Genomic DNA, 19913 nt, shown 5'->3' with positions numbered 1-19913 from the left:
GAAGAAAGAGAGGAAAATGATAAGTAACATAGCTAGTTATTAGTAGTAGTAACATCACACATATTAAGGCAAGATGTGTATAGCCTAATAAATAAAAGGTTGCATGTTACCACATATATATTACTCTTCACTACAGAAATAATAACATAAACTAGTAGAAATAGTACCCATTGTGGCTAGTCTTACTGTTGCTTTACACGCCGCCGAAGGCCCAGACTCAGAGGCTCGTTCCCACGCTGGACGTGGCAGCCGCAGCCTGCCAAGCAGTGCCCACCGCCACCGCCTAAGCTTCCCCCTTGACCCGGGCTCTGCCACCCAGCACGGCACAATCACTCACTCTCTGCCTCCTCCCATCTCCTCTGCGCCACCTTAGCCAAGCTCTCCTCCTTCCTTCCCCGCGCGCGCTCTCTCCTCGCCGGCGCCGCCCCGTGCCATGTCGTACAACAAGACCGCCTCCATCACCGCCGAGACCATAAACCCCAAGGTACCTGACGGACGCCTCCTCATCCGGTGCTTGCCCTGATTCACGTACGCCAAACCTGACTTGATTCTCCATGTTTTCCTTTCTTCCTCGCTCACAGGTGAAGATCTTCGACTACGAGCCCTGCGGGGAGATCGCCAGGCACGCAGAGGTAACAGCAACAATTCTACCTGCACTCACCCTCGCCGTTCAACTGTCCATGTATGTATGTATGTGTCGCAGTAGTCCAGTCAGACTGTCTGTCTATCGACACAGTCAGTGGCAGTGGGTTACCCCTGACCTAGTAGTACCCGGGTGCGCAAGCTAACTAAAGAAATGACTTCTGTAAACTGAAACCAAGTAGTGCACAAGCCAACTAAAGAAATGACTTCTGTAAACTGAAACTAAGAGCTAGACTGCATTTTGCACTACAGCCAGTTCAGATGATGCATCCAACTTTGATCTTTGGTATCATCTGACATTCCTGGCCCATAAATCTGCAAAAGCACTGGTTTGACTGTACAAATTTTCTTTTTTTCGTGTTATCCAGCGGTTGGAGCAGGAGATGGAGAAGAGCCCCGGTTCTCGCCCTTTCCCAGAGGTGCGTCTTTGTTTACATATAATGTATTCAATCCTGGCCAAAATCACTAGTCAATGATGATAAGTTGCTTCCTTGCAGATAACATACTGCAACCTTGGGAACCCCCAGGCTCTCGGCCAGCGACCCATAACCTTCTTCCGTGAGGTTACAACCTTTAATCACACTCTCCAAAAAATATTAATCCGGGAGGCATTAATTGCTGTCTTATGCCTCAAATATCATCATCTGCCTTCAGGTTCTTTCCCTGTGCGACAATCCAGCTCTCCTGCGCAGGGATGAAACTCGTATGCTATTCAGGTTTGTTGGGCTTAAATAATACTGTACTGCTAGCTCAAAGTCTGTTTTCCCATCTCTCACAATTTTCTCTTCAGAAGAAAAGCAAATTGCCATTGATGCATTTGCTTTCAGTTCTAGCAGAAAAGTTGCTAGTAGTATCATGCACCATCTTGCTGTGACGATTTGATTCGTCGAAACCTGACCAGTATTGTTTCAACCTGCTATTACAGCCCATGTGCCATAAATAGAGCGCGGAAGATTATTGAGTCCATGCCTGGCAGAAACTCCGGTGCATATACTAACAGTCAGGTATTACATTGGAATACCAAGATAATCTTACAACCAGGTGCCTGATGTTTCGACTTTTGGGGCGGTGCCGCATTAGTGCACCAACACCCTGGTCTTGGTGTTGTTGTCTTGTCCGGCGATGATAATATTTTTCCCATACTATTCTGCACCACGTTGAGACACTTATTTTGGGACGGACGGAGTATTTAGGAACGGAGACAGTAATATTTTTTTCCATATTATTCTGCACCACGTTGTTGTAAACTCCTCTAACATGATCAGGGAATCAGAAGTTTGCGCGAAGCAGTCGCAAGTGGAATCGCTGCAAGAGATGGTTTTCCATCAAGACCAGAAGACATCTTTCTGACAGATGGAGCGAGTTCAGCCGTAATACTCTACATTCAACAGCTCCATCACATCAATGCACTTCGTCTATCTCGACGTGCTAAATTGGGCTGCATTTTTCATTTCTTCCTTCCAGATTAATTTGAGTATGCAGATACTCATTAGGTCCCAAGAAGATGGCGTTTTATGCCCTTTACCTGAATATCCATTATACTCGGCGTCCATTATACTTCATGGTGGGACTATGGTATGGTGCTAGCTTTATGAAATAATTGATCGGCGGTCGCAATTCTTCAGTACTTAATTTGTTCATTGCATCTCAAACCTATAGATCAGATTCCTGACATTTTTACATAAAAAGTGTAAAGGACTGCTCATTTTATTACATGCAAGAAATGACCAAGTTACTGAATTTGGTTTGTAGGTGCCATACAATCTTAGTGAGGACGGTGATTGGGGGCTTGAGATCTTCGAAGTAAAGAGGTGCTTGGAGGAGGCACGCATCGCAGGTTTGACTGTTCGGGCTATGGTGATCATAAACCCCGGAAATCCGACGGGACAGGTACGCAAACAGATATTTATGTACCTTGCAATACCATAAATGTGAATGCATGGGATAAAACAAAAAAATATCTAGAAGGTTCCCTAAAATACTGCTGAAACTCAACATCTGCAAGCTCTGCTGTAGGTACTGTCTATCACCAACCAGGAGGAGATAGTAGAATTTTGTCGGAAAGAAGGTTTGGTTATGCTTGCCGATGAGGTTTGCACTTGGTGAGCTGCAGTAGTTTTCTGACGCGGACGCGTGTGTAGACATCCTACATTTGTGTAAATGTATTTACAGGTATACCAAGATAACGTCTATGTGGAGGATAGGAAATTTCATTCTTTCAAGAAAGTAGCCAGATCACTTGGGTATGACGAGAATGACATCTCCATAGTGTCATTTCACTCAGTCTCAATGGGTAAACCGTTGTTCATCAGAAACATAGTTCGTAGCCTCTGGAAAATAAGCCTTAGAGCAGAGACTAATGGTTATTTTTTCATCTTCTGAACTTGACAGGGTTCTCTGGAGAATGTGGCAGAAGGGGAGGCTACATGGAGATATGTGGTTTTGGAGATGATGTGATGGGTGAGATTCGCAAAGTGGCTTCCGTGACTCTTTGCCCCAACATAGGTGGTCAAATTCTTACTAGCCTTGCTATGGATCCACCGAAGGTTTGTTCGTCCTGCCCTTCTTGTGTTTGTTATAATTTATTTTAATTACTACAACCTCCGTCCCAAATTACTCGTCTTAGATTTGTCTAGATACTGATGTATCTAACAGTAAAACGTGTCTGTATCTTTATCTAGACAAATCTAAGACAAGTAATTCAGGACGGAGGGAGTATATCTTGTCTTATCCTGAAAGCATTGTAAAGCTGCCATCCTTCATCGGTAATGCTAGCTGGTGAACCTTCGCTGGGAAGGAACTCCCAGTGAACACCCTCGCAGTCGTTTGATCAAGATCAAACGTGACAGTTTTTTTGAAAATTTTGCCTTTTCTAGGAAGGAATTGTCATACTAGCCTGAAGAAATTGCTGCCTCCCTATAACTAAAATTGCATGGAAATCATACGCAAATGCCATCCCCCCCAACAAACCTTCGCTAGCTATTGAAGTCCTTACATGACAGTACCCAAAAAATGTCAAAAAGATTATAATTATTTTCAGCAAAAAGATCCTTATTGACTTTTTTTTAAATAAGTCCTTATTGACTTTTGCTGCAAGTTTCTTGGGCTGTTTTTATTGGGTTATTATTAATGTAATTATTCCTACCATTCGCATACTTGTAATCAAAATTGATTTGATGCAGCTTTGATGAGATTTTCGTTCTGGTTTTTAGACAAGAGGTTTTTGTGTCCTTTGCAATATTAGTTGCTCGTTGACCCTTGCTGCCTCAATTTTGTCACAAAATAGACAACCCCCTACCTAGAAAAGAATAGATATGTATGTGTTTGTTTCTACCAAACTCATCTTGATATTTGCAGCTGGGAGATGGTTGTTTTGAGAATTTTATGGCTGAAAAGGAAGACATCCGTTTATCTCTCGCCAAGCGCGCCAAGGTATCCTCCTCCTACATACACATTGTCAACAAGCACACCATCTTTCTTCTTCCTCTATCAGAGGAATGATGAAATGACTCAGTGAGACACAAGTCTTGCATACCTTGTACAAATAGAAACCATGTGGCTGGCCCTCATGTGCTCTTCACAGACCTTGTCGAGCGCATTCAGCAGCCTGGAGGGAATGACCTGCAACAAAGTAGAAGGTGCAATCTACGCCTTCCCACGGATCCACCTCCCTGCAGCGGCGATCAAAGCCGCCAAGGCCGAGGGCGTGTCCCCAGACATGTTCTACGCGTGCCGCCTTCTCGACGCCACCGGGATCGCCGTCGTCCCTGGCTCTGGATTCCACCAGGTCAGTCCTTTTTTGTTTTATCTATTTATCAGGACTGCATCTGGAAGGGGAAAAAATAGAAGGAAGATGGTGTTGTCTAGTACTTGAAGTTGTTTCCATGCACATGTACTCCCTCCGTTCCTAAATATAAGTCCTTTTAGAGATTCCACTATGGACTACATACGGATGCATATAGACATATTTTAGAGTACGGATTCACTCATTTTGCTCCGTATGTAGTTCCTTATAGGAATCTCTAAAAAGACTTATATTTAGAAAAGGAGGACGTATATGTTACAAGATGTTGTTAGTTGCCTGACTCTGGTGGCCTTTGATCTTGTTGCAAACGACTTCCATGGACGCAACAAAGGTGTCTGGGCGCAACAAGGCCGCCGGGACATGTCATATCCGGTGCACGATCCTCCCGGGCGAGGAGAAGATCAAGGAGATGATCCCGCGCCTCAAGGAGTTCCACGAGTCCTTCATGAACGAGTTCCGCGACCGAAGCTGATGTGCATCTTCAGCTACACAAGCCACAGGCCGGTCAGAGCCCTGAAGGCGGTGTTTTCTACCCTACCCTGTAAATTAAGCCTGTGTTGTACTACCAATAAATAAACTTTCACTACCCTGTAAATTAAGCCTGTGTTGTACTGCAAATAAATAAACTTTGCCAGCAGTGTGTTGGTCCTTCCCTGTAAATTAAGCCTGTGTTGCTTTAATACACTTTGGCTCTGCGAAGTGCAAACCTGGTATATCCACCTGCCTGTCTCATTGCCGCGATGATCATAGTCATATCGTGACGAAACTGGCAGTTCAATGTACACTGATTCTGCACCTCAATTCACAACATCCAACATTCAGAAGATCTGAATTCCGAGACGACTAGAGCGAGCGAAGGACAACACAAGCAGTCTGGTGGCTGGAACCGGGGATACAGATTAACTTATATCAACAGGTGCTTACACTGAATCTGGCCAACTACTGCAGTAAGTAGCCTCCCTGTGTTGTCCGCTGTTACATGCTATAAAAGACTTGAGCTCCTACACTGAACCAAATTAATGGGATAATACAGATCAACACTACAAAAGCCTCCCCCCTCTATCAGGCCTATACCCTACCACCGACGCATCACCCCGAAACCTAGGGCAGAGAGGCGAAAAAAAGGAAAAGCAAGAAAAGAAGAGGATTAAACATTCCGTGATACAGGCAGCACGGTATTCGCAAACCCGTTGGCTACTTTCTGGGGCGGCGGAGGCTTCTTCTTGTAATTCGCTATACTACAATGCGGGCAGATGTATTCCAACCCGTCTGTCTTCGCGTAATCCTGCAAGGTAGAACAAGACCAATCGTTAGACGAGTTATCATGAAGAGGGGGTGGGGATCAAAGAAGACAAGTTTTTACCTTGAAAGTGCCCAGCCCTTGCCGTCTATCACAACCGAAATGAGCCCATTCGCCACATAAACCACAGTTCACCCAATCTCCAGGAGCGCTACTGAAATTATTATGTACAAAGATGGTGTTAGGTTTCAGTGACAAACTTGAAATCCAAAGCAAACATAATGGCAGAAAGGATCGGACCTGTGACAAAGCAAACAACATTCCCCATCCACGTCGTCATGTGATAGCTCATATTCCAGCAAGTAAGTCTCGTAGTGTCTTTTCAGTGTGTTCCCGACACCCTAAATATACACAGGCAAGTGCAAAATTAGAACACGTTCAGCATTTCACTCGACCAGCAGCAGTAAAGCTAACTTGCTATGAAGGGAGCTAATGGAAGTGATCATGAAATTTCAGAGAAAAATTGAAGGCAGTAATTAATTGTTATCATGGAGACCAGATCAAACCTAAGTAAGCACATGTTAAAATTGAAATGGAAAAATACTTTTAGAAATGGCCAACACACAGGTTGTTCCCTTGTTCTCCAGCATTTTGATAGCTAAAAGATATAACAAAATTCAATAATTCTATCTAAGCGAAGTGAATAGTGGATACTTACAGTCATTCTATTTGTTACGGTGTGGTTTCGCATCTTCGAAAAGACTTGACCCTTCCAGTTTATACCATTGCCCACATAAAAGCCACCCCTGGACACCACCTGAAAAAACAAAAACCTTTGTCAGGGAACAATAATTAACAAAATGCACATTTATTTGTACCTCTAATCATTAGAGTACATTGTAAGCAGAAGTGCAGAATTACCTCTTTGTACAAGTTATAGAGATCAAGGCGCTTTGCATTAAGGACTGCATCAGGAAATTCAGCTAGACCTCCATGAGGAACGAGTCGATGGTGGCCCCTCTGAATTAAAAATTGCATGACATCCTTCAGAAAGTCCTCCTGCAAAAGGTCAAAGAACAGACCCATTATTCTAGCTTGGTGTAGTGGTCTTAGTATAGAGATATTCCGTCCTCATCAAGCTCAAAGAAGCATACCTCGGAGCACACTTGGATGGGCAACCGATCACACCCATGTTTCTTCATGGGAAGTGGATTCAGCTGAATGATCGATTGAGCATGAGATGGCCCTGAAGTAGATTTCCTATGCGCTGCTGTAGAAGCAGGTGCTGAATTATGATGCTTAACAGGTGGAGCAACTGGCAAGTTTGGCTTGGCCTGACTAGTTTCGTGAACGTTAGCTTCAGGGAAACCCATAAAAGGATGCATTTGCTGCTGTCGAGAGTGAGGAATAGGCCTCATAGTTGCAGGCTTCAATTTTCCCTTGAAGGATGTCAGCGAGGAAGGCCCTTCAACTGGAGCTTTCCTGTCCTCTGAAGTTCCATTCACAACTAACAAATTTGATTTTGATTCTGAACCCGTCTTTGCTCTGTCCTTGGTAAGGGAGGCTGACCATCTTGGCAGATGAAAATATGGGCCACCTTCACCAGCTGAATCTTTCCTTTGACCGGTGCAGAAGAAAAGAAGGCGGTCTGCATCTTGCCTCTCGAATGAAGCAACAGGAGTAGCATTTACGCAGCCAACTCCAAGTGCAACTAGGCTCCTGTATGAAATTTCTGGTGCTAGATGCTTCAAAACCTAAATATCCAGAAAATAATGTTCGGTCATCAGATATAAACGAAAAAAGATTCATATGTAAACAACTCAGGCGTGGGGCATAAAAAAAGGTCATAAGGAGTCCACATAATAGGAGCATTAGAAGTAGCAAACTGAATCACATGCGTAGACAATACGAATAGAAGTAGCCAAGCGATATCAGCACACCATGGAATTCAAATTTGTTGCATATCTGTTGCATTCAATCTATTAAACCAACCTGTGCTGCCCACTTAGGAAGGGTCATCCAGACTTCAAAGGTAGAAGCACCACAAGCTGTGGACATAGAAGTGAAAGGCTCGGTCGATGAGAGCTTATCCTCGCTGTTTGGTAGAGCACGGACTAGCTGGCTCTTCTCGATGAGTTCATTTTTTATGTGGCTTTCTAGAAGCTGCAGACATAGTAAGCACCATATGAGTTTGTGTGGTCAGTCAAGAAAGGTCTCAAGTATGGGCTAATCTGTACCTGGTCATCAAAACAAGTTTGTGCACTCCCAGAAACAAGAAGTGACACATGAGAAGAACTGCAAGTTGTCATATCACAACGCATTGTAACCATTCCACGTGGTACAGACGCTGCTTCAAGAGGCGGTGGAGAAGCACTGCCACGTATGAGAACACCCGATCAGTTTCTGCTTTACCCACAAAGAATCTTTGACGAAGATAAAGTTGGCAGCAGAAAAAAAAACTACAGATAAAAAGACTTCTTGCACAGGGTGACCCCAATATTTACAAAGAAAGTAGTACACATGTACTTTTAGTTAGCAACTCTACCAACAAAGGCTCACTGGTTCATTTTAACAATAATCTACTTGTCCCCTCCCTCTCTTTCATTTAGTAAGAATAATAAGCGACAACAGTTAAGAGCTAGCTGAGAATACATAATGTATAGCAAATAAACTTGACTCAGCACTCTACAGGAAGGTTATCAGGTAAGAATTCTCAAACCCAACAGACAGAAAATCAACACACCTGATTCGGTTCTGAAGTTTACTCCCACGAATCTGTCCAAAACAGAATCAAACGTTACATGGAGCTATTAATAATACATATGAAAAGTATAGTGAAACAAACAGAATTACAGAAGTGGCACAAAAATTGATAGATAAGAGTTAGCTGAACAAATCCTGGAGCATCTAAGATTAGCACATTTGTTTTATTTGTGTATCCATCTGTTTACCGACAAGTAGTAAAAGAAATAGCTAAATAGTACGGTGTTTTTGGATGTGTGTCGATCATAACATCAAAATGTAATATGGTTTTGCCGCTTCACATATAAGACAAAAGGATGCATAGTCTTACTAGTCTTGTATCTAGTATTTCATTTACGTGCAGTGTTTGGTGCCGCACATCATGACGGATTTTATTTTTATGTAGTTCTTGCTTGTAACCATTGTCCAGTGAGGAGTGTAGCTTCTTCTGGCTCTTGAAACAAGAGCATAAATGTTTTGAACAAGTGTAAATGTGATAACATCCATGCAATTGAGAAAACAGATTTGACAAAATGTAACCTAGTCAAATCATACTTCTGTAAACAAGATTTCTTAGATTGTCAATGAAGGTTGTTAGAATCATAATACCACGTTTTTTTTTCTTTAGCAAATAGTTGAACATTTGTGAGATTCCATGACTCAGAAATCATGTTTATTCCATACATAGAAGGACGTGGAGGATAAGAAGTATTGTTGAACTACAATGCTTTACTCCATACTTCGATATTTAGAAGAGCATTCAGACCATCTTCTAATGAGCCCAGCAAACAAGAGTCCTGCACAAGAATAGAGATGAAATTAAGACATAGTTGAATCGAGTAACAAACAATATGCAAGAGATGTGGATAATCCGTACGTCTAATATATCGAAGCTTACCAGCGCACTTGGTACTCCGCAGAGAAGAAATTTCATGTTGATGTCATCATCATATATTTTTATAGCTGGGGACACTTCAGAAGAAGAACCTTCTTCCTCAGCCATTTCATTCTCGGGAGTGACTACATTTACCTTTGGAGCATCACCAAGCAGACGAGGGCCGAGTTTAACACTTTGAACATGGTTGTTTCTTACACAGTATAGTCGAAAGGATGCATGAGCAAGCTGAAAGGAATCCCATGTATGGCTCACCGAACTACATTCAAGCATAAACACATTGTTACATGTCTCGTTACATGTCATTGACATATGATGCTGATGAAAAGTGAAAGGGGGATGGCAGTACCTTTGAACTACCGACAACAATGCATTGCGAAAATGGGATGCTGCATAAGATGAAAATGAATTTCTCCAGTATATTACATATGGAATACCCTGAAATGAAACAACCAAAGTCAATGATTTAGCAAATTACAATATTGTATAACTAAAATAAAGTTATTTTCTTTTGTGAAACTTAAGACAGGTCGCTAGATACTTCTGTGTGCAACCTCTCCAACTACACTCAGAGAAATGGACAATGGGACTCTAGTTGCTTGGGCAAAATATTGCAAAGATTAATGTGTCTACCTTTGAGTGAACTGCTTGGGCAAGTTTTTCACCAATAGGAACCTCCAGATAAACCTGTGTTATAACCAAGCCGCAGTGTTACCATCACCCACACACAGACAAAAAGAATCAAAAGAATACAAGGCAAAGAAAATCCAATGCAGTATGGAGAGGAAATCTGCCTGTGAAAACATAATAGCTAATATGTACATCATGCAATGAAATGGAGAAGACATTAGCTACCCTAGTGGCATGGGCAATCTTAGAAAAACTGTCTTATTGCAACAAATCAAACAGACATCCTTGGGCAAGTTTCTTCAGATTCATACAGCAGCTGCAATCAAAATTGCCGATTGCAGTTATGGAACTAGAATCAACAACAACAACAAAGCCTTTCAGTCCCAAACAAGTTGGGATAGGCTAGTTATGGAACTAGAATGTTGACTCCAAAACATGTCAGCGAGTATCATGCAACTAGGAACTCAATTCCATCAACAGCTAACAGCACTGCAACTTGGAACTTGCCGCCACCACTCAACCAAGGAATAAACAGTATTGCAGACAGTTGAGAGAAAATTTCTGCGCTTACAATCGTTGGGAACGGCGGGCTGATGAGACAGACAAACGACTGCGGGTCAGACATGTCGGCATCCCCCCAGACGAGCGAACCAATCTCCTCATCTTCCAGCTGCTGGCCCTGGATGTAGAAGAAGTTGGGTTGCACCAGCCGCTGCGCCTCGAGGAACTGCTCCGGCGTTGGATTGACCAGCGTGTGCACCTGCATCGAAAAGCCCCCTTCCATGTGAGCTACCAAGCAAAATCCATCCATCCCCAGGCACAACAAAGTGAGGGCGCTGCTAACTGACCTCCAACCTCCCCGCTGAGCTGAGCTCAGGAAACGGATAGGACGGCCGCAGCCGCTTCGCCTCCGGCCCCGACCTCCCCGGCGGCGCACGCTGCTGCTGCTTATCGGCGTGCTTGCCGCAGAGCACCGCAAGTAGCACGCAGCTCCGTGACAAGCTCTGGATTTGCGACATGGCCGCAAGCAAAAACTCTCAGCAAGACCCAGAAATTCACCTCCGGGGGGCGTCACTTCATGGAACCCTGCAACCGCGAAACACAAGGGGATCAGACCACAAATCCCCCGAAAAATCCGACCAAATCTGAGGCAGGAACCGTCAAATCGGCGCGAGAAACATACCTGGGGACGGATTTCGGCGGCCGAATCGGGGGCCGGCGGGGCGAAATCGAGGGCGAGCCCCGGATCCGGACGGGGGGCGGCGGAGGGGGGAGGATTGGATTCGGGGGGCGCAAAGGAGGATAACGAAAGAGTAAAGCGTGGGGGAGAAGACGAAGAGGGAGGAGCCCTAATGGGAATCGCGGAAATAGCTCCCTCTCTCTCACAGCGCAAAGGCAAATCCCACTCCTGGAACAATAAAAAAGAGGCGTACTTGTGGCGGTGGTGGTGGTGGGGAATTGGACGCGAGCCCAACCCAGCAGCCGCAGCAGCCCCCGCCCATCCCAATCGAGCCCGCGCGCCCGCCCGATGAACGGATGAATCCAAGGAACCTCCAAGAAAGAAAGAAAGAAGGAAAGAAAGAAAGAAGCCGACCAAACTGGGACGAGAATCACGCGGGGATTCGCGGATTAGGCAGCGGCGGCAGCCTGATTAGCAGCAACCACCAACCAGGGGCTGCCTCCCTGCCTGACAATAATAATTATCGCGGAGCCGCGAACGAAACAAACCGGAGGGGAGAACAGTAGGGGAGGGCGAGGCGTCCCCCGTCAAAGATTGGATTTTGACGGCTCGGGCGGGCAGTGGGGACTTTTTCTTTCTCTATCCCTTGCCTTCCCTTTGGGATGCGATGGATGGATTATTTTGTGCTTTGCTCGCGCATCTAATCTGCCCGCGCTTCCTCCGTCGATGATGATGCTGCGGCCGCCTGGTGCGTTGATGTTGTTGTTGTTGTTCTCTTGGCGCTTTTCGTTTTCTCTGCCGCTGCCTCGTCCTCATTACTGCTGCTGGGGCGACGGAAAGGAAAAACAGAAAACTTAAAAGATTAGATTAGAGTTAGTAGACGGGATTTCGGGAATGGGATTGGGGAATTTCTTTCTTTCTTTTGTGTTTCCCGGCTGCCCCGATCGGATGGATGCTGCTGCTTTTTGTTTTGGTTCTGGTCTTGGTCTTGGTCTTGGTAGGGTAGAGAGAGGTCGTATGTAGTGTATTTGATCGCCATCGGATCGGGGTGGAGTCTGTGCTGGAGGCGTGGTGCAGCGTACGATGGGACTCCTCCTCGGCTGCTGGCTGGGACGTTGGGTTCGTGCTTGCGTCGCGTGGTTTGTTGTTCGTGGCGTGGGGAGGAGACGACCCGTTTGATCCGTTTCGCCCAATGTCCGTCCCGGACGATGGAGCGAGCGGGCGGGCACGTGTGCTGCTGCTCTCTGTCTCTGCACTGTGGGTCCAATCCTAGGAGAAGGTTGTGGTTTGTCTCCTGGCTGGCACATACATGAGGTGGGCCCACTAGCAGCAGCCCATGTGCTCTTCTGAAGTTTTGCCTCTCTTATTTTCTTCCTGTACAAAGTCTCTACTCTTATAAAAAAACGAGTTGATGATGACGTTGTGCTTGCCATCCTGCAATATAAACCGTCCGATCCATATTTAATGGATAAAAAATAACTATAATAATTTTACAAAAAAATATCTGCACCTCTCTTCATATTTACAGATAAGGTCTTCTCTCGTTCATTCTTATCTCCCACGACCTCATTGTTGAGCAATTAAAAAAAGAAGCCTCTCGAACAATCTGGCATGGTGGCCGCTGCCGGCGTCGTCCATCCCCATGCCTCCGCTCAGTCCGACCACCAACCACCACCACGTCTCACTCCTCACCTATCTCTCATCTTTCTCGTCTCCCCCACTCCGCTCGGTCTGAGGTGTTGGGACACGCACAGCACCGTCGACGTGCTTGCGGAGGTCGGTGTCGGAGAGGATCTGCATCAACGGTGTACGTGCTGAGTTATAAAAACCTGACGATGTCGTTGGTTTTTACACATGGGATTACTCCCGCATGGATCAATCACAACTGATGTTTTATAAAATAAATGCATCTTGATGTTCTTGCTAGTTTGTAAAATAAGTTGTGTGGATTTTGTAAAAAAAATCCAAATTTTGTTGGAAAAATTCTGCAAAAAACAAAATGCTTTATCAAACAAAATATGATGTGGATATTAGTCACTTTGTGTCTCGTGTTTTTTTCGGAATTCACATTTTTTTTCTCGAATATGCACGAGTGTGCATATCATATATTAAAGAAGAAAAGGCAAAGAGTGCCTCCACCAAAGTTTACATTGTTACCGGTACAAAACTAGTCTTTACCACTCACCCACCTCTCTACCCTACGGAAGAAGGGAGTTACATGCCCTTTTAGTAGCCCAGCCGATATCCAAACTAAGCCCTCGCTACGAATCTTGTTTAGCAACTGGAAGACCGACGGTCTCGCACCGTCAAACACTATTGCATTCCGATGCTTCCACAACTCCCACCACACAAGAGCGAAGATGGTTCGTAGATCCTTTGTACTCACCTCATCCGATCTGCGCTTGTCAATGGCCCATTGTACCAGCGAATCCTGTGTAGTTGGAATCCAAGCCGGAGAGCCCAGCGCTGCACAAATGGCCGCCCAGATTGTTCTAGTGAACACACATGTGAGCATGAGATGGTTGATCGTTTCGTCCTCCTGATCGCAGAAAGGGCATGCGGCTTGATGTGGCAGGCCTCGTCGTGCAAGACGATCTGAGGTCCAGCATCGGTCTTTCATGGCCAACCAAATAAAGAACCTACATTGCAAGGGAGCGCGTGACTTCCATGTCAAGTCTGTCGTTGGGATTACTTCTCTTCCCCAGAATGCTGCCGCATACGCTGATTTCACCGAGAATCGGCCGTTTTCCTCCCACGACCACTTAATCACGTCAGGCACGTCGTCTTGAGTTGTTTCCCAAGTGCTAACCATCTCCCAAAGTGTGAGGAATTCATGCAAAGTATCGACGCCCAAGTTTGGGGTCAAGTCTATCGCCCAAGATCCACTCTCCACGGCCGAGCAAACCAGCCTCGTCTTTCGTATTCGCGGCGGGACCGAGTCGTACACACGCGGTGCCACCTCCTGCACTCTCCTGCCATCCAACCACCGATCCTCCCAAAAGAGCGTTGTGTGGCCTGACTGCGCGGTACTCCTCATAGCTGCCTGGCATAGAAGCCTTGCCTCCTCTGCACCGGTATTCGAAATTCGCTCCATGGTCTCGTCTCATCCGTTCTCTGTAGCCATGGCCAACGAGCCTGCATGGCCACGTTCATCCACCGTAGATTCGGCAGTCCCAGTCCACCAGCCCACTTGGGTGAGCAAACCATGTCCCAAGCAACGGCACAGTTGCCTCCATTAGCTTCCGCTCGCCTACACCACAAGAACCCTCTGCAGATTTTGTTCATGGTAGCAATAATTTTCATCGGGAGGTCTAGCGCCATCATAGCGTGAATGGGCATGGCACATAACATGGACTGAACCAAAGTTAGCCGGCCACTCTTTGGCATTAGAGATGCCTTCCATTTTGGCAGCTTGCTTGCCATATGATCCACCAAGTATTGCAGCTGCGCTGCAGATATCTTCCTTAGCGAAAGCGGTAGCCTAAGATATTTGATAGGGAACACTCCCAACGGGCAATCAAGCTCGGTGCATGCAATGGATACCTCCTCGTCAGTGCACCTGATAGGTAGGGCCGCAGACTTGTGCAAGTTAATCCTGAGCCGGGCTGCCTCGCCGAACATCTCGAACAACAATTTGCAAACACGGAGATCCCGTGGACTGGGTTTGACGAACAGAACCACATCATCCGCGAAGATGGATAGGCGCTTCCTCATCCCTACTCGCACAAGAGGTGTAAGGACACCTCGGCTCATAGCCAGCTCAAACATCTTTTGCAGGGGCTCCATAATTAGGATGAAAAGCATCGGTGAGATGGGGTCACCCTGCCGCAATCCTTTACAATTGTAGATCGTGTCGCCTGGGTCGCCATTGACCATGATCTTAGTTGTTGAAGTTGCAAGGATCCCATAAATCCATGCTCTCCATCTCGGCCCAAATCTCATTTGTTCCAACACCTCGAGAAGGAAGGGCCACTTTACCGAGTCAAACGCTTTAGAGATGTCGAGCTTGAGCAGAATAGAAGAGCTCTTGAGAGCGTGCAGTCTCCGCGCCATGCTTTGCACAAGGATGAAGTTGTCATGCAAAGACCTTCCTTTCACAAACGCGCTTTGGTGGTTGCCAACTAGCATGGGTAGCTCCTCGACCAAACGACAGGCGAGCACTTTCTCAAAAATCTTGATAGCCCCGTGCACAAGGCTTATCGGCCGAAAATCACGCACTTCCAGTGCTCCGTCCTTCTTCGGCAAGAGGGAAACAAGGGCTTTGTTGATGGCGGCTAAACCCCTCATGTCGCCCTTGTAGAAACACTCCATTGCTTTCATGAAATCGTCTTTTATAATGCTCCAACACCCGGCGTAGAACCTGCCAGTAAACCCGTCCGGCCCCGGGGCCTTGTCCAGTGGCATGCTCTTGATTACCTTCTCCACTTCCTCCGCGGTAAACGGCTGCTCGAGATGTGATAGGTCGTGCCGTGGGAGCTCAAGGATACCTAGGTTGATGGTATAGTTTCTAGCTTCCGAGGTGCCAAATGCTGCGCCAAAATATGCATCAACTGCCGACGCTACTTCCTCTTGCCCGGTATAGAGGTTGCCGTTGTGCTTCACCACACGCAAGGTGTTCTTCCGCTGCCAGTGGCTAGCCTGTTGGTGAAAGAGCGTAGTATTGCCATCTCCCTCACGCAGATGAAGTAACCGAGACCTTTGCCTCGCAATAGTCCTCTCCAAGGAGCTCAGACCGAGTAGCTTTTTCTTCAGGGACAATCTTAGTTCCCGCTCGGCATCAGAGAGGGTTCTCATTTCCATAGTTGTGTCCAACTACTTAATAACCTCAAGAGCAATAGCGATTTGTAGTTTCACGTTCCCAATCCACCTGGCACTCCACCTTTGGAGGCTCACTGCAGTAGCTTTTAGTTTGTTTTGAAGCGTGAGATAATCGTTAGAAGCCACCGGAGTTGAGGTCCAGGCAAGTTTAACTACATCCATGAACCCTTCTGCTCTGGTCCAGAATGATTCAAATTTGAACCGGCTTTTCAAACTGATGCAAGTATTCACGTCCAGCACCAACGGGCAGTGGTCAGAAATAGCTGTACCCAGGGCTGAAAGAAAACAGGTTGGGTACGCCAGATCCCATTCATTCGACACGAAAACATGGTCGATTTTCTCCAAAGTGGCAATTCTCCTTTCGTTCGACCACGTGTATCTTCTTCCATTCAGGTAGATCTCCTTTAGCTCGAGGGAGTTGAGCTTGGAGCGAAACCTTCCCAACATCCGGCGATTGATCAAGGCATTGTTCTTGTCCTCCTCGTTGGCAATGAGATTGAAGTCCCTGGCCACAAGCCAAGGCCCCGCGTGCAAGTCTCTAATATCCACCAAATCTTGGAGGAATTCCACCTTGTCGGACTCCTCGTGCGGGCCATAGACACAAGTGAGCCACCATGGTTGCTCATCATCGGGACACTTAGCCAGAGTCGTTAAGGTATGGTTGGTACGGTGCGGGTTAGAGAGTTGAACCGAAGTGGCAACCCATGCCACCAAGATCCCACCACGCGTACCTAACGCAGGAAGGTAGAAAAAGTTTTCAAATTTAGCCCCGAGGCATTGTCTTACAACATTCACGGATACATCATGAAGTTTAGTCTCTTGAAGACACACGATAGCCGGGCTAGCCGCCGTGACCACCTAGAAGACAGTGTTTCGCCGGGCCAAAGCGTTTAGCCCATGAACGTTCCACACTAACATTCTCAACTGTTGAGTATTCATGATAAAGGCCTACCAAACCACCCACGCGGTCCTCAGCACACTGCTGCCTCCTCTAGGGGCACCGGCGGCGACTCCCAACCAAATAACGCCAGGATTGCGGCAATGTGGGCATCTGAAAGCGGCCAAGAGAACAACTCCACATACATCTTTAGGGCATCCTCCGAAATCACTTCACCTTCATGCGCCAAACACAATTTGCGGATGAGAACTTGCTGTTGCTTTGATGCACCGTGTTTGGCTAGTCTCGCACTCCTCCTTGGTGTCCCCTCCACTATCCTCTTCTTTCTCTGGTTGCGTGCTTGCACCGCGACAGGCCGACTTGATGGTAATGGCAACAGCGGAGAAAGGGAAACACACGTGTCAGCCCTCATCCTCTCTACGTCACCAGGTTGCAGTGCGTCCATACCACCGCAGGTCGCTGAGTCCGGCATCAGTTCCACCCCAGAATCAAGGGCTGGCGCGGGCGCAACTTCAGGATCCAGCTGCGCACTACGTACACTGCGTACGTTGCATGTTGCATGGGTGCAACTGCTCTCCGATAGGCACACCTGGAAGGTCTGCAAGGCCTCCACCTATCTATCCCGTCCAATCCTGCATGTGCTGTCCCCTGGTTCGTGGGGCAAAGATTCCAGCTCTTCCTAGGATGCCGTTGCAAGGCTGCCGCTGTCCCTGTCCACACCGCTTGGTCCAAAAAAGGAGATTTGGCAGGAGCCAATCAGAACGGAGTTTAGGTCTTGACCACTCCCAGCATTCTCCAGTTCCCTAGGCCGGACCCTCGCATGCCCACCATCAGAATTGTCGGCATGTGCCCACCTCATCAGTTGCACCAAGGCGGGGGAGACAGGCTGTATCTCCGTCTGATCAGTTTGAATCATGATCGCAGCGGGCCCTACCTGCTCTGCATGGCCAACGGGCGAGACTGCTCGACGATTGGCTGCCGAAAAGCTGAATCCTCCGTCCCCAGACCCTGACCCAAGCGGATCGCCGTGACGGCAGCCACGCGGCTGGTGCTGACCGGCCTGGCGACCGAACCCGGGGCGACACGAACCTGCCACCCGGCCGGTGGCGGCGCCGCCGTCGACGACCCAACAGAGCTAACCGAAGCATTGCCGACGCCGCCAACGCCCCTCGCGGGTCTGCCCGCGCCTCCACCGGGCGGCGCATCATCACTGCCGGAAGAGGGCGATGGCGATGGCGGTGGCGGTGGAGGGAGGCGAACGCCCGCAGCGCCATCGTCAACCAGCACCGGCTCAGCGAGGACTGAGATATCGATCGGGTACCACAGCGTGTTAGTACACTGACCATAGACCACCTGCTGACCAACATCTCCCGCCCAAAGGTTCCGCCTTGGCTCGTCGATGAAGAGTAGCCGACGGCGCGGGATCCGGCGAGGCCGGTCAGTACGCAACCAAACTCGAAAATCCGCCATGTCTAGGCGCCGAGCAGTGCTGTCATCCACCCTCACGACATACCCAAGGCCGCGCAAGATCACAGTCGCCGTCCTTTGGTTCCACGCGTGCGTCGGAACTCTGCGCAGGGCGATCGGCACCAGAAAAGGCAACGGTGCCACCATGGCCTGCGCCTGCCTCTTCCACGGCCGCAAGTTGAGCTCGAACCACGAAGAACTAGCGTGGCCAGCACGTACCATCCTATCCCGGGTCGCCCCTTCCTTGTAGAGCACAAGGAAGTCGTCGGGGAAGAAGGCCCGGATGGACATGTCCGCCGGACCCAGGTCAAACTCAGCGTGCAGGGCCTCCGCCGCCGACTCCAGATCCACCGCAGGCCGGTGGCCAGTCACCGTGACCAGGACCGCACGGGCGAGCTCAGCCTCCATCTGCCGGGTGTCTTCGGCAGCCTCAAGGAAGCAGGCCTCCACCAGATCGTCGCGCTCATCCACCGCCATCGGAACGCCAGGGGTCCGCTGGTCGAAAGGCACCGAGGACTCCGGCCCTCCAGCCCCAGGAGCGGCCGGCCGTGAAGCAGCACCCAGGCCCGACACTGCACCCCGAAAAGGCTCACGCACCACATCGGACCAGAGCCGAACAGCACCCGGAGGAGGGGGGCCAGGCGGCGGCGGCAGAGACAGCGAGGCGTCTGAGCGCCGCGGCGACGAGGGATCCGCCTCCCCCACGCGACGCCGTAGGGTAGGCGGCAGCGCAGGCTGGTCGACCGGGGAGGGGCTACGCGGCCTGGTGCATCCACGCGAGATGTGGCCGACCCCACGACAGCGCACGCAGAAGGGCGGGTTGGGGCAATCCACCAAGATGTGACCATCGCTCCCACAGTTGTAGCAGCACCCATAGAGCTCCGCCGGAAGCCGCGAGGAAGGATGAGGACGAGGGGCCGGCAGCGCACGGGCCCGGCCTGCCGGAAGGTGACGCCTTTGCCGCCAGGCCCGCCTAGGAGGCGCGCGCGGGCGTCGGCTCACCTTGGTATGCCATGGCTCCTCCACGGGCCGCGACGCAGGGGGACGGGGCGGGCCAGCCGCCCCGCCCTGGACGATGGGGCCAAAGGCCGTGCCCAGGACGGGCGGCACCATGATGGAGCGGAGGAGGGGGCGCGGCCTTGCCGAGGAGGACGGGGGAGGATCCTGACGGGGCGGCGGGTGAGGGGAAGGGGAACGCGCCGGCGGGGTAGCGGGGGATGGGGAAGAGAACCCAGATCCGGACGAGAGCGAGCCCGAGAGGGAGACTCGAGAGGCCATGGCTGGAGGAGGAGGAGGGGGCGCCGCCGCCGGAGCGGGGACGGCGCTATGGTGGCCGCCGGCGCCGGAGTGGCGGCCGGCGCGGAGCGCAAGGCAGGGGAGCGGAGCGCTAGGGGAGAGCGGAGCCGCTAGGGCAGCGGAGGCCGCGGAGCGCTAGGAGCCGGAGCATCTTCTTTTTGGTTGGCTATTGCATTTTCTTTTTCTCTTTTGCATTTACGGCAGTTTACAGATATGATTGCCAATTCGTACTCAAATTCAAATATGCAGTATGCTTGGTAGATATACTAAAATTATTAACCCATGAGTTTTCCTAAGGCA

At 48.8% G+C, this 19913-nt stretch overlaps 2 protein-coding genes across 3 annotated transcripts; one reads left to right on the top strand and one right to left on the bottom strand.

Moving 5' to 3' along the window:
- Nucleotides 1-314: 314 nt before the first annotated feature.
- Nucleotides 315-5177, top strand: LOC125509379 (alanine aminotransferase 2-like). The gene is made up of 15 exons (XM_048674347.1): nucleotides 315-484; nucleotides 582-632; nucleotides 1011-1061; nucleotides 1140-1205; nucleotides 1297-1358; nucleotides 1568-1646; nucleotides 1908-2012; nucleotides 2107-2217; nucleotides 2395-2532; nucleotides 2659-2733; nucleotides 2815-2935; nucleotides 3034-3188; nucleotides 4000-4074; nucleotides 4226-4429; nucleotides 4779-5177. The coding sequence occupies exons 1-15, from the start codon at nucleotides 434-436 to the stop codon at nucleotides 4917-4919; spliced, it is 1485 nt and encodes a 494-aa protein (XP_048530304.1). The 5' UTR covers nucleotides 315-433; the 3' UTR covers nucleotides 4920-5177.
- A 144-nt stretch (nucleotides 5178-5321) lies between these two features.
- LOC125509378 (AT-rich interactive domain-containing protein 4) lies at nucleotides 5322-11858 on the bottom strand. Of its 2 annotated transcripts, none has more exons than XM_048674345.1 (16): nucleotides 11138-11858; nucleotides 10803-11040; nucleotides 10526-10714; nucleotides 9958-10011; nucleotides 9674-9762; nucleotides 9307-9583; nucleotides 9170-9226; nucleotides 8431-8462; nucleotides 7925-8060; nucleotides 7680-7850; nucleotides 6842-7441; nucleotides 6609-6746; nucleotides 6406-6504; nucleotides 5988-6088; nucleotides 5811-5901; nucleotides 5322-5732 (listed from the first exon to the last, which is right to left on the bottom strand). In XM_048674345.1, exons 2-16 carry the CDS (start codon nucleotides 10971-10973, stop codon nucleotides 5595-5597), a joined length of 2343 nt encoding a protein of 780 aa, XP_048530302.1. In that variant the 5' UTR covers nucleotides 10974-11040; nucleotides 11138-11858; the 3' UTR covers nucleotides 5322-5594. The 2 variants fall into 2 exon arrangements, with proteins under 2 accessions (XP_048530302.1, XP_048530303.1); XM_048674346.1 differs by having other exon boundaries at nucleotides 9328-9583; nucleotides 11138-11846.
- Between the last annotated feature and the right edge of the window lie 8055 nt (nucleotides 11859-19913).

This window comes from Triticum urartu, chromosome 5, assembly GCF_003073215.2.
Source record: "Triticum urartu cultivar G1812 chromosome 5, Tu2.1, whole genome shotgun sequence".
In the NCBI taxonomy this organism is placed as follows: domain Eukaryota; kingdom Viridiplantae; phylum Streptophyta; class Magnoliopsida; order Poales; family Poaceae; genus Triticum; species Triticum urartu.
This window is presented reverse-complemented; position numbering and strand designations above follow the sequence as displayed.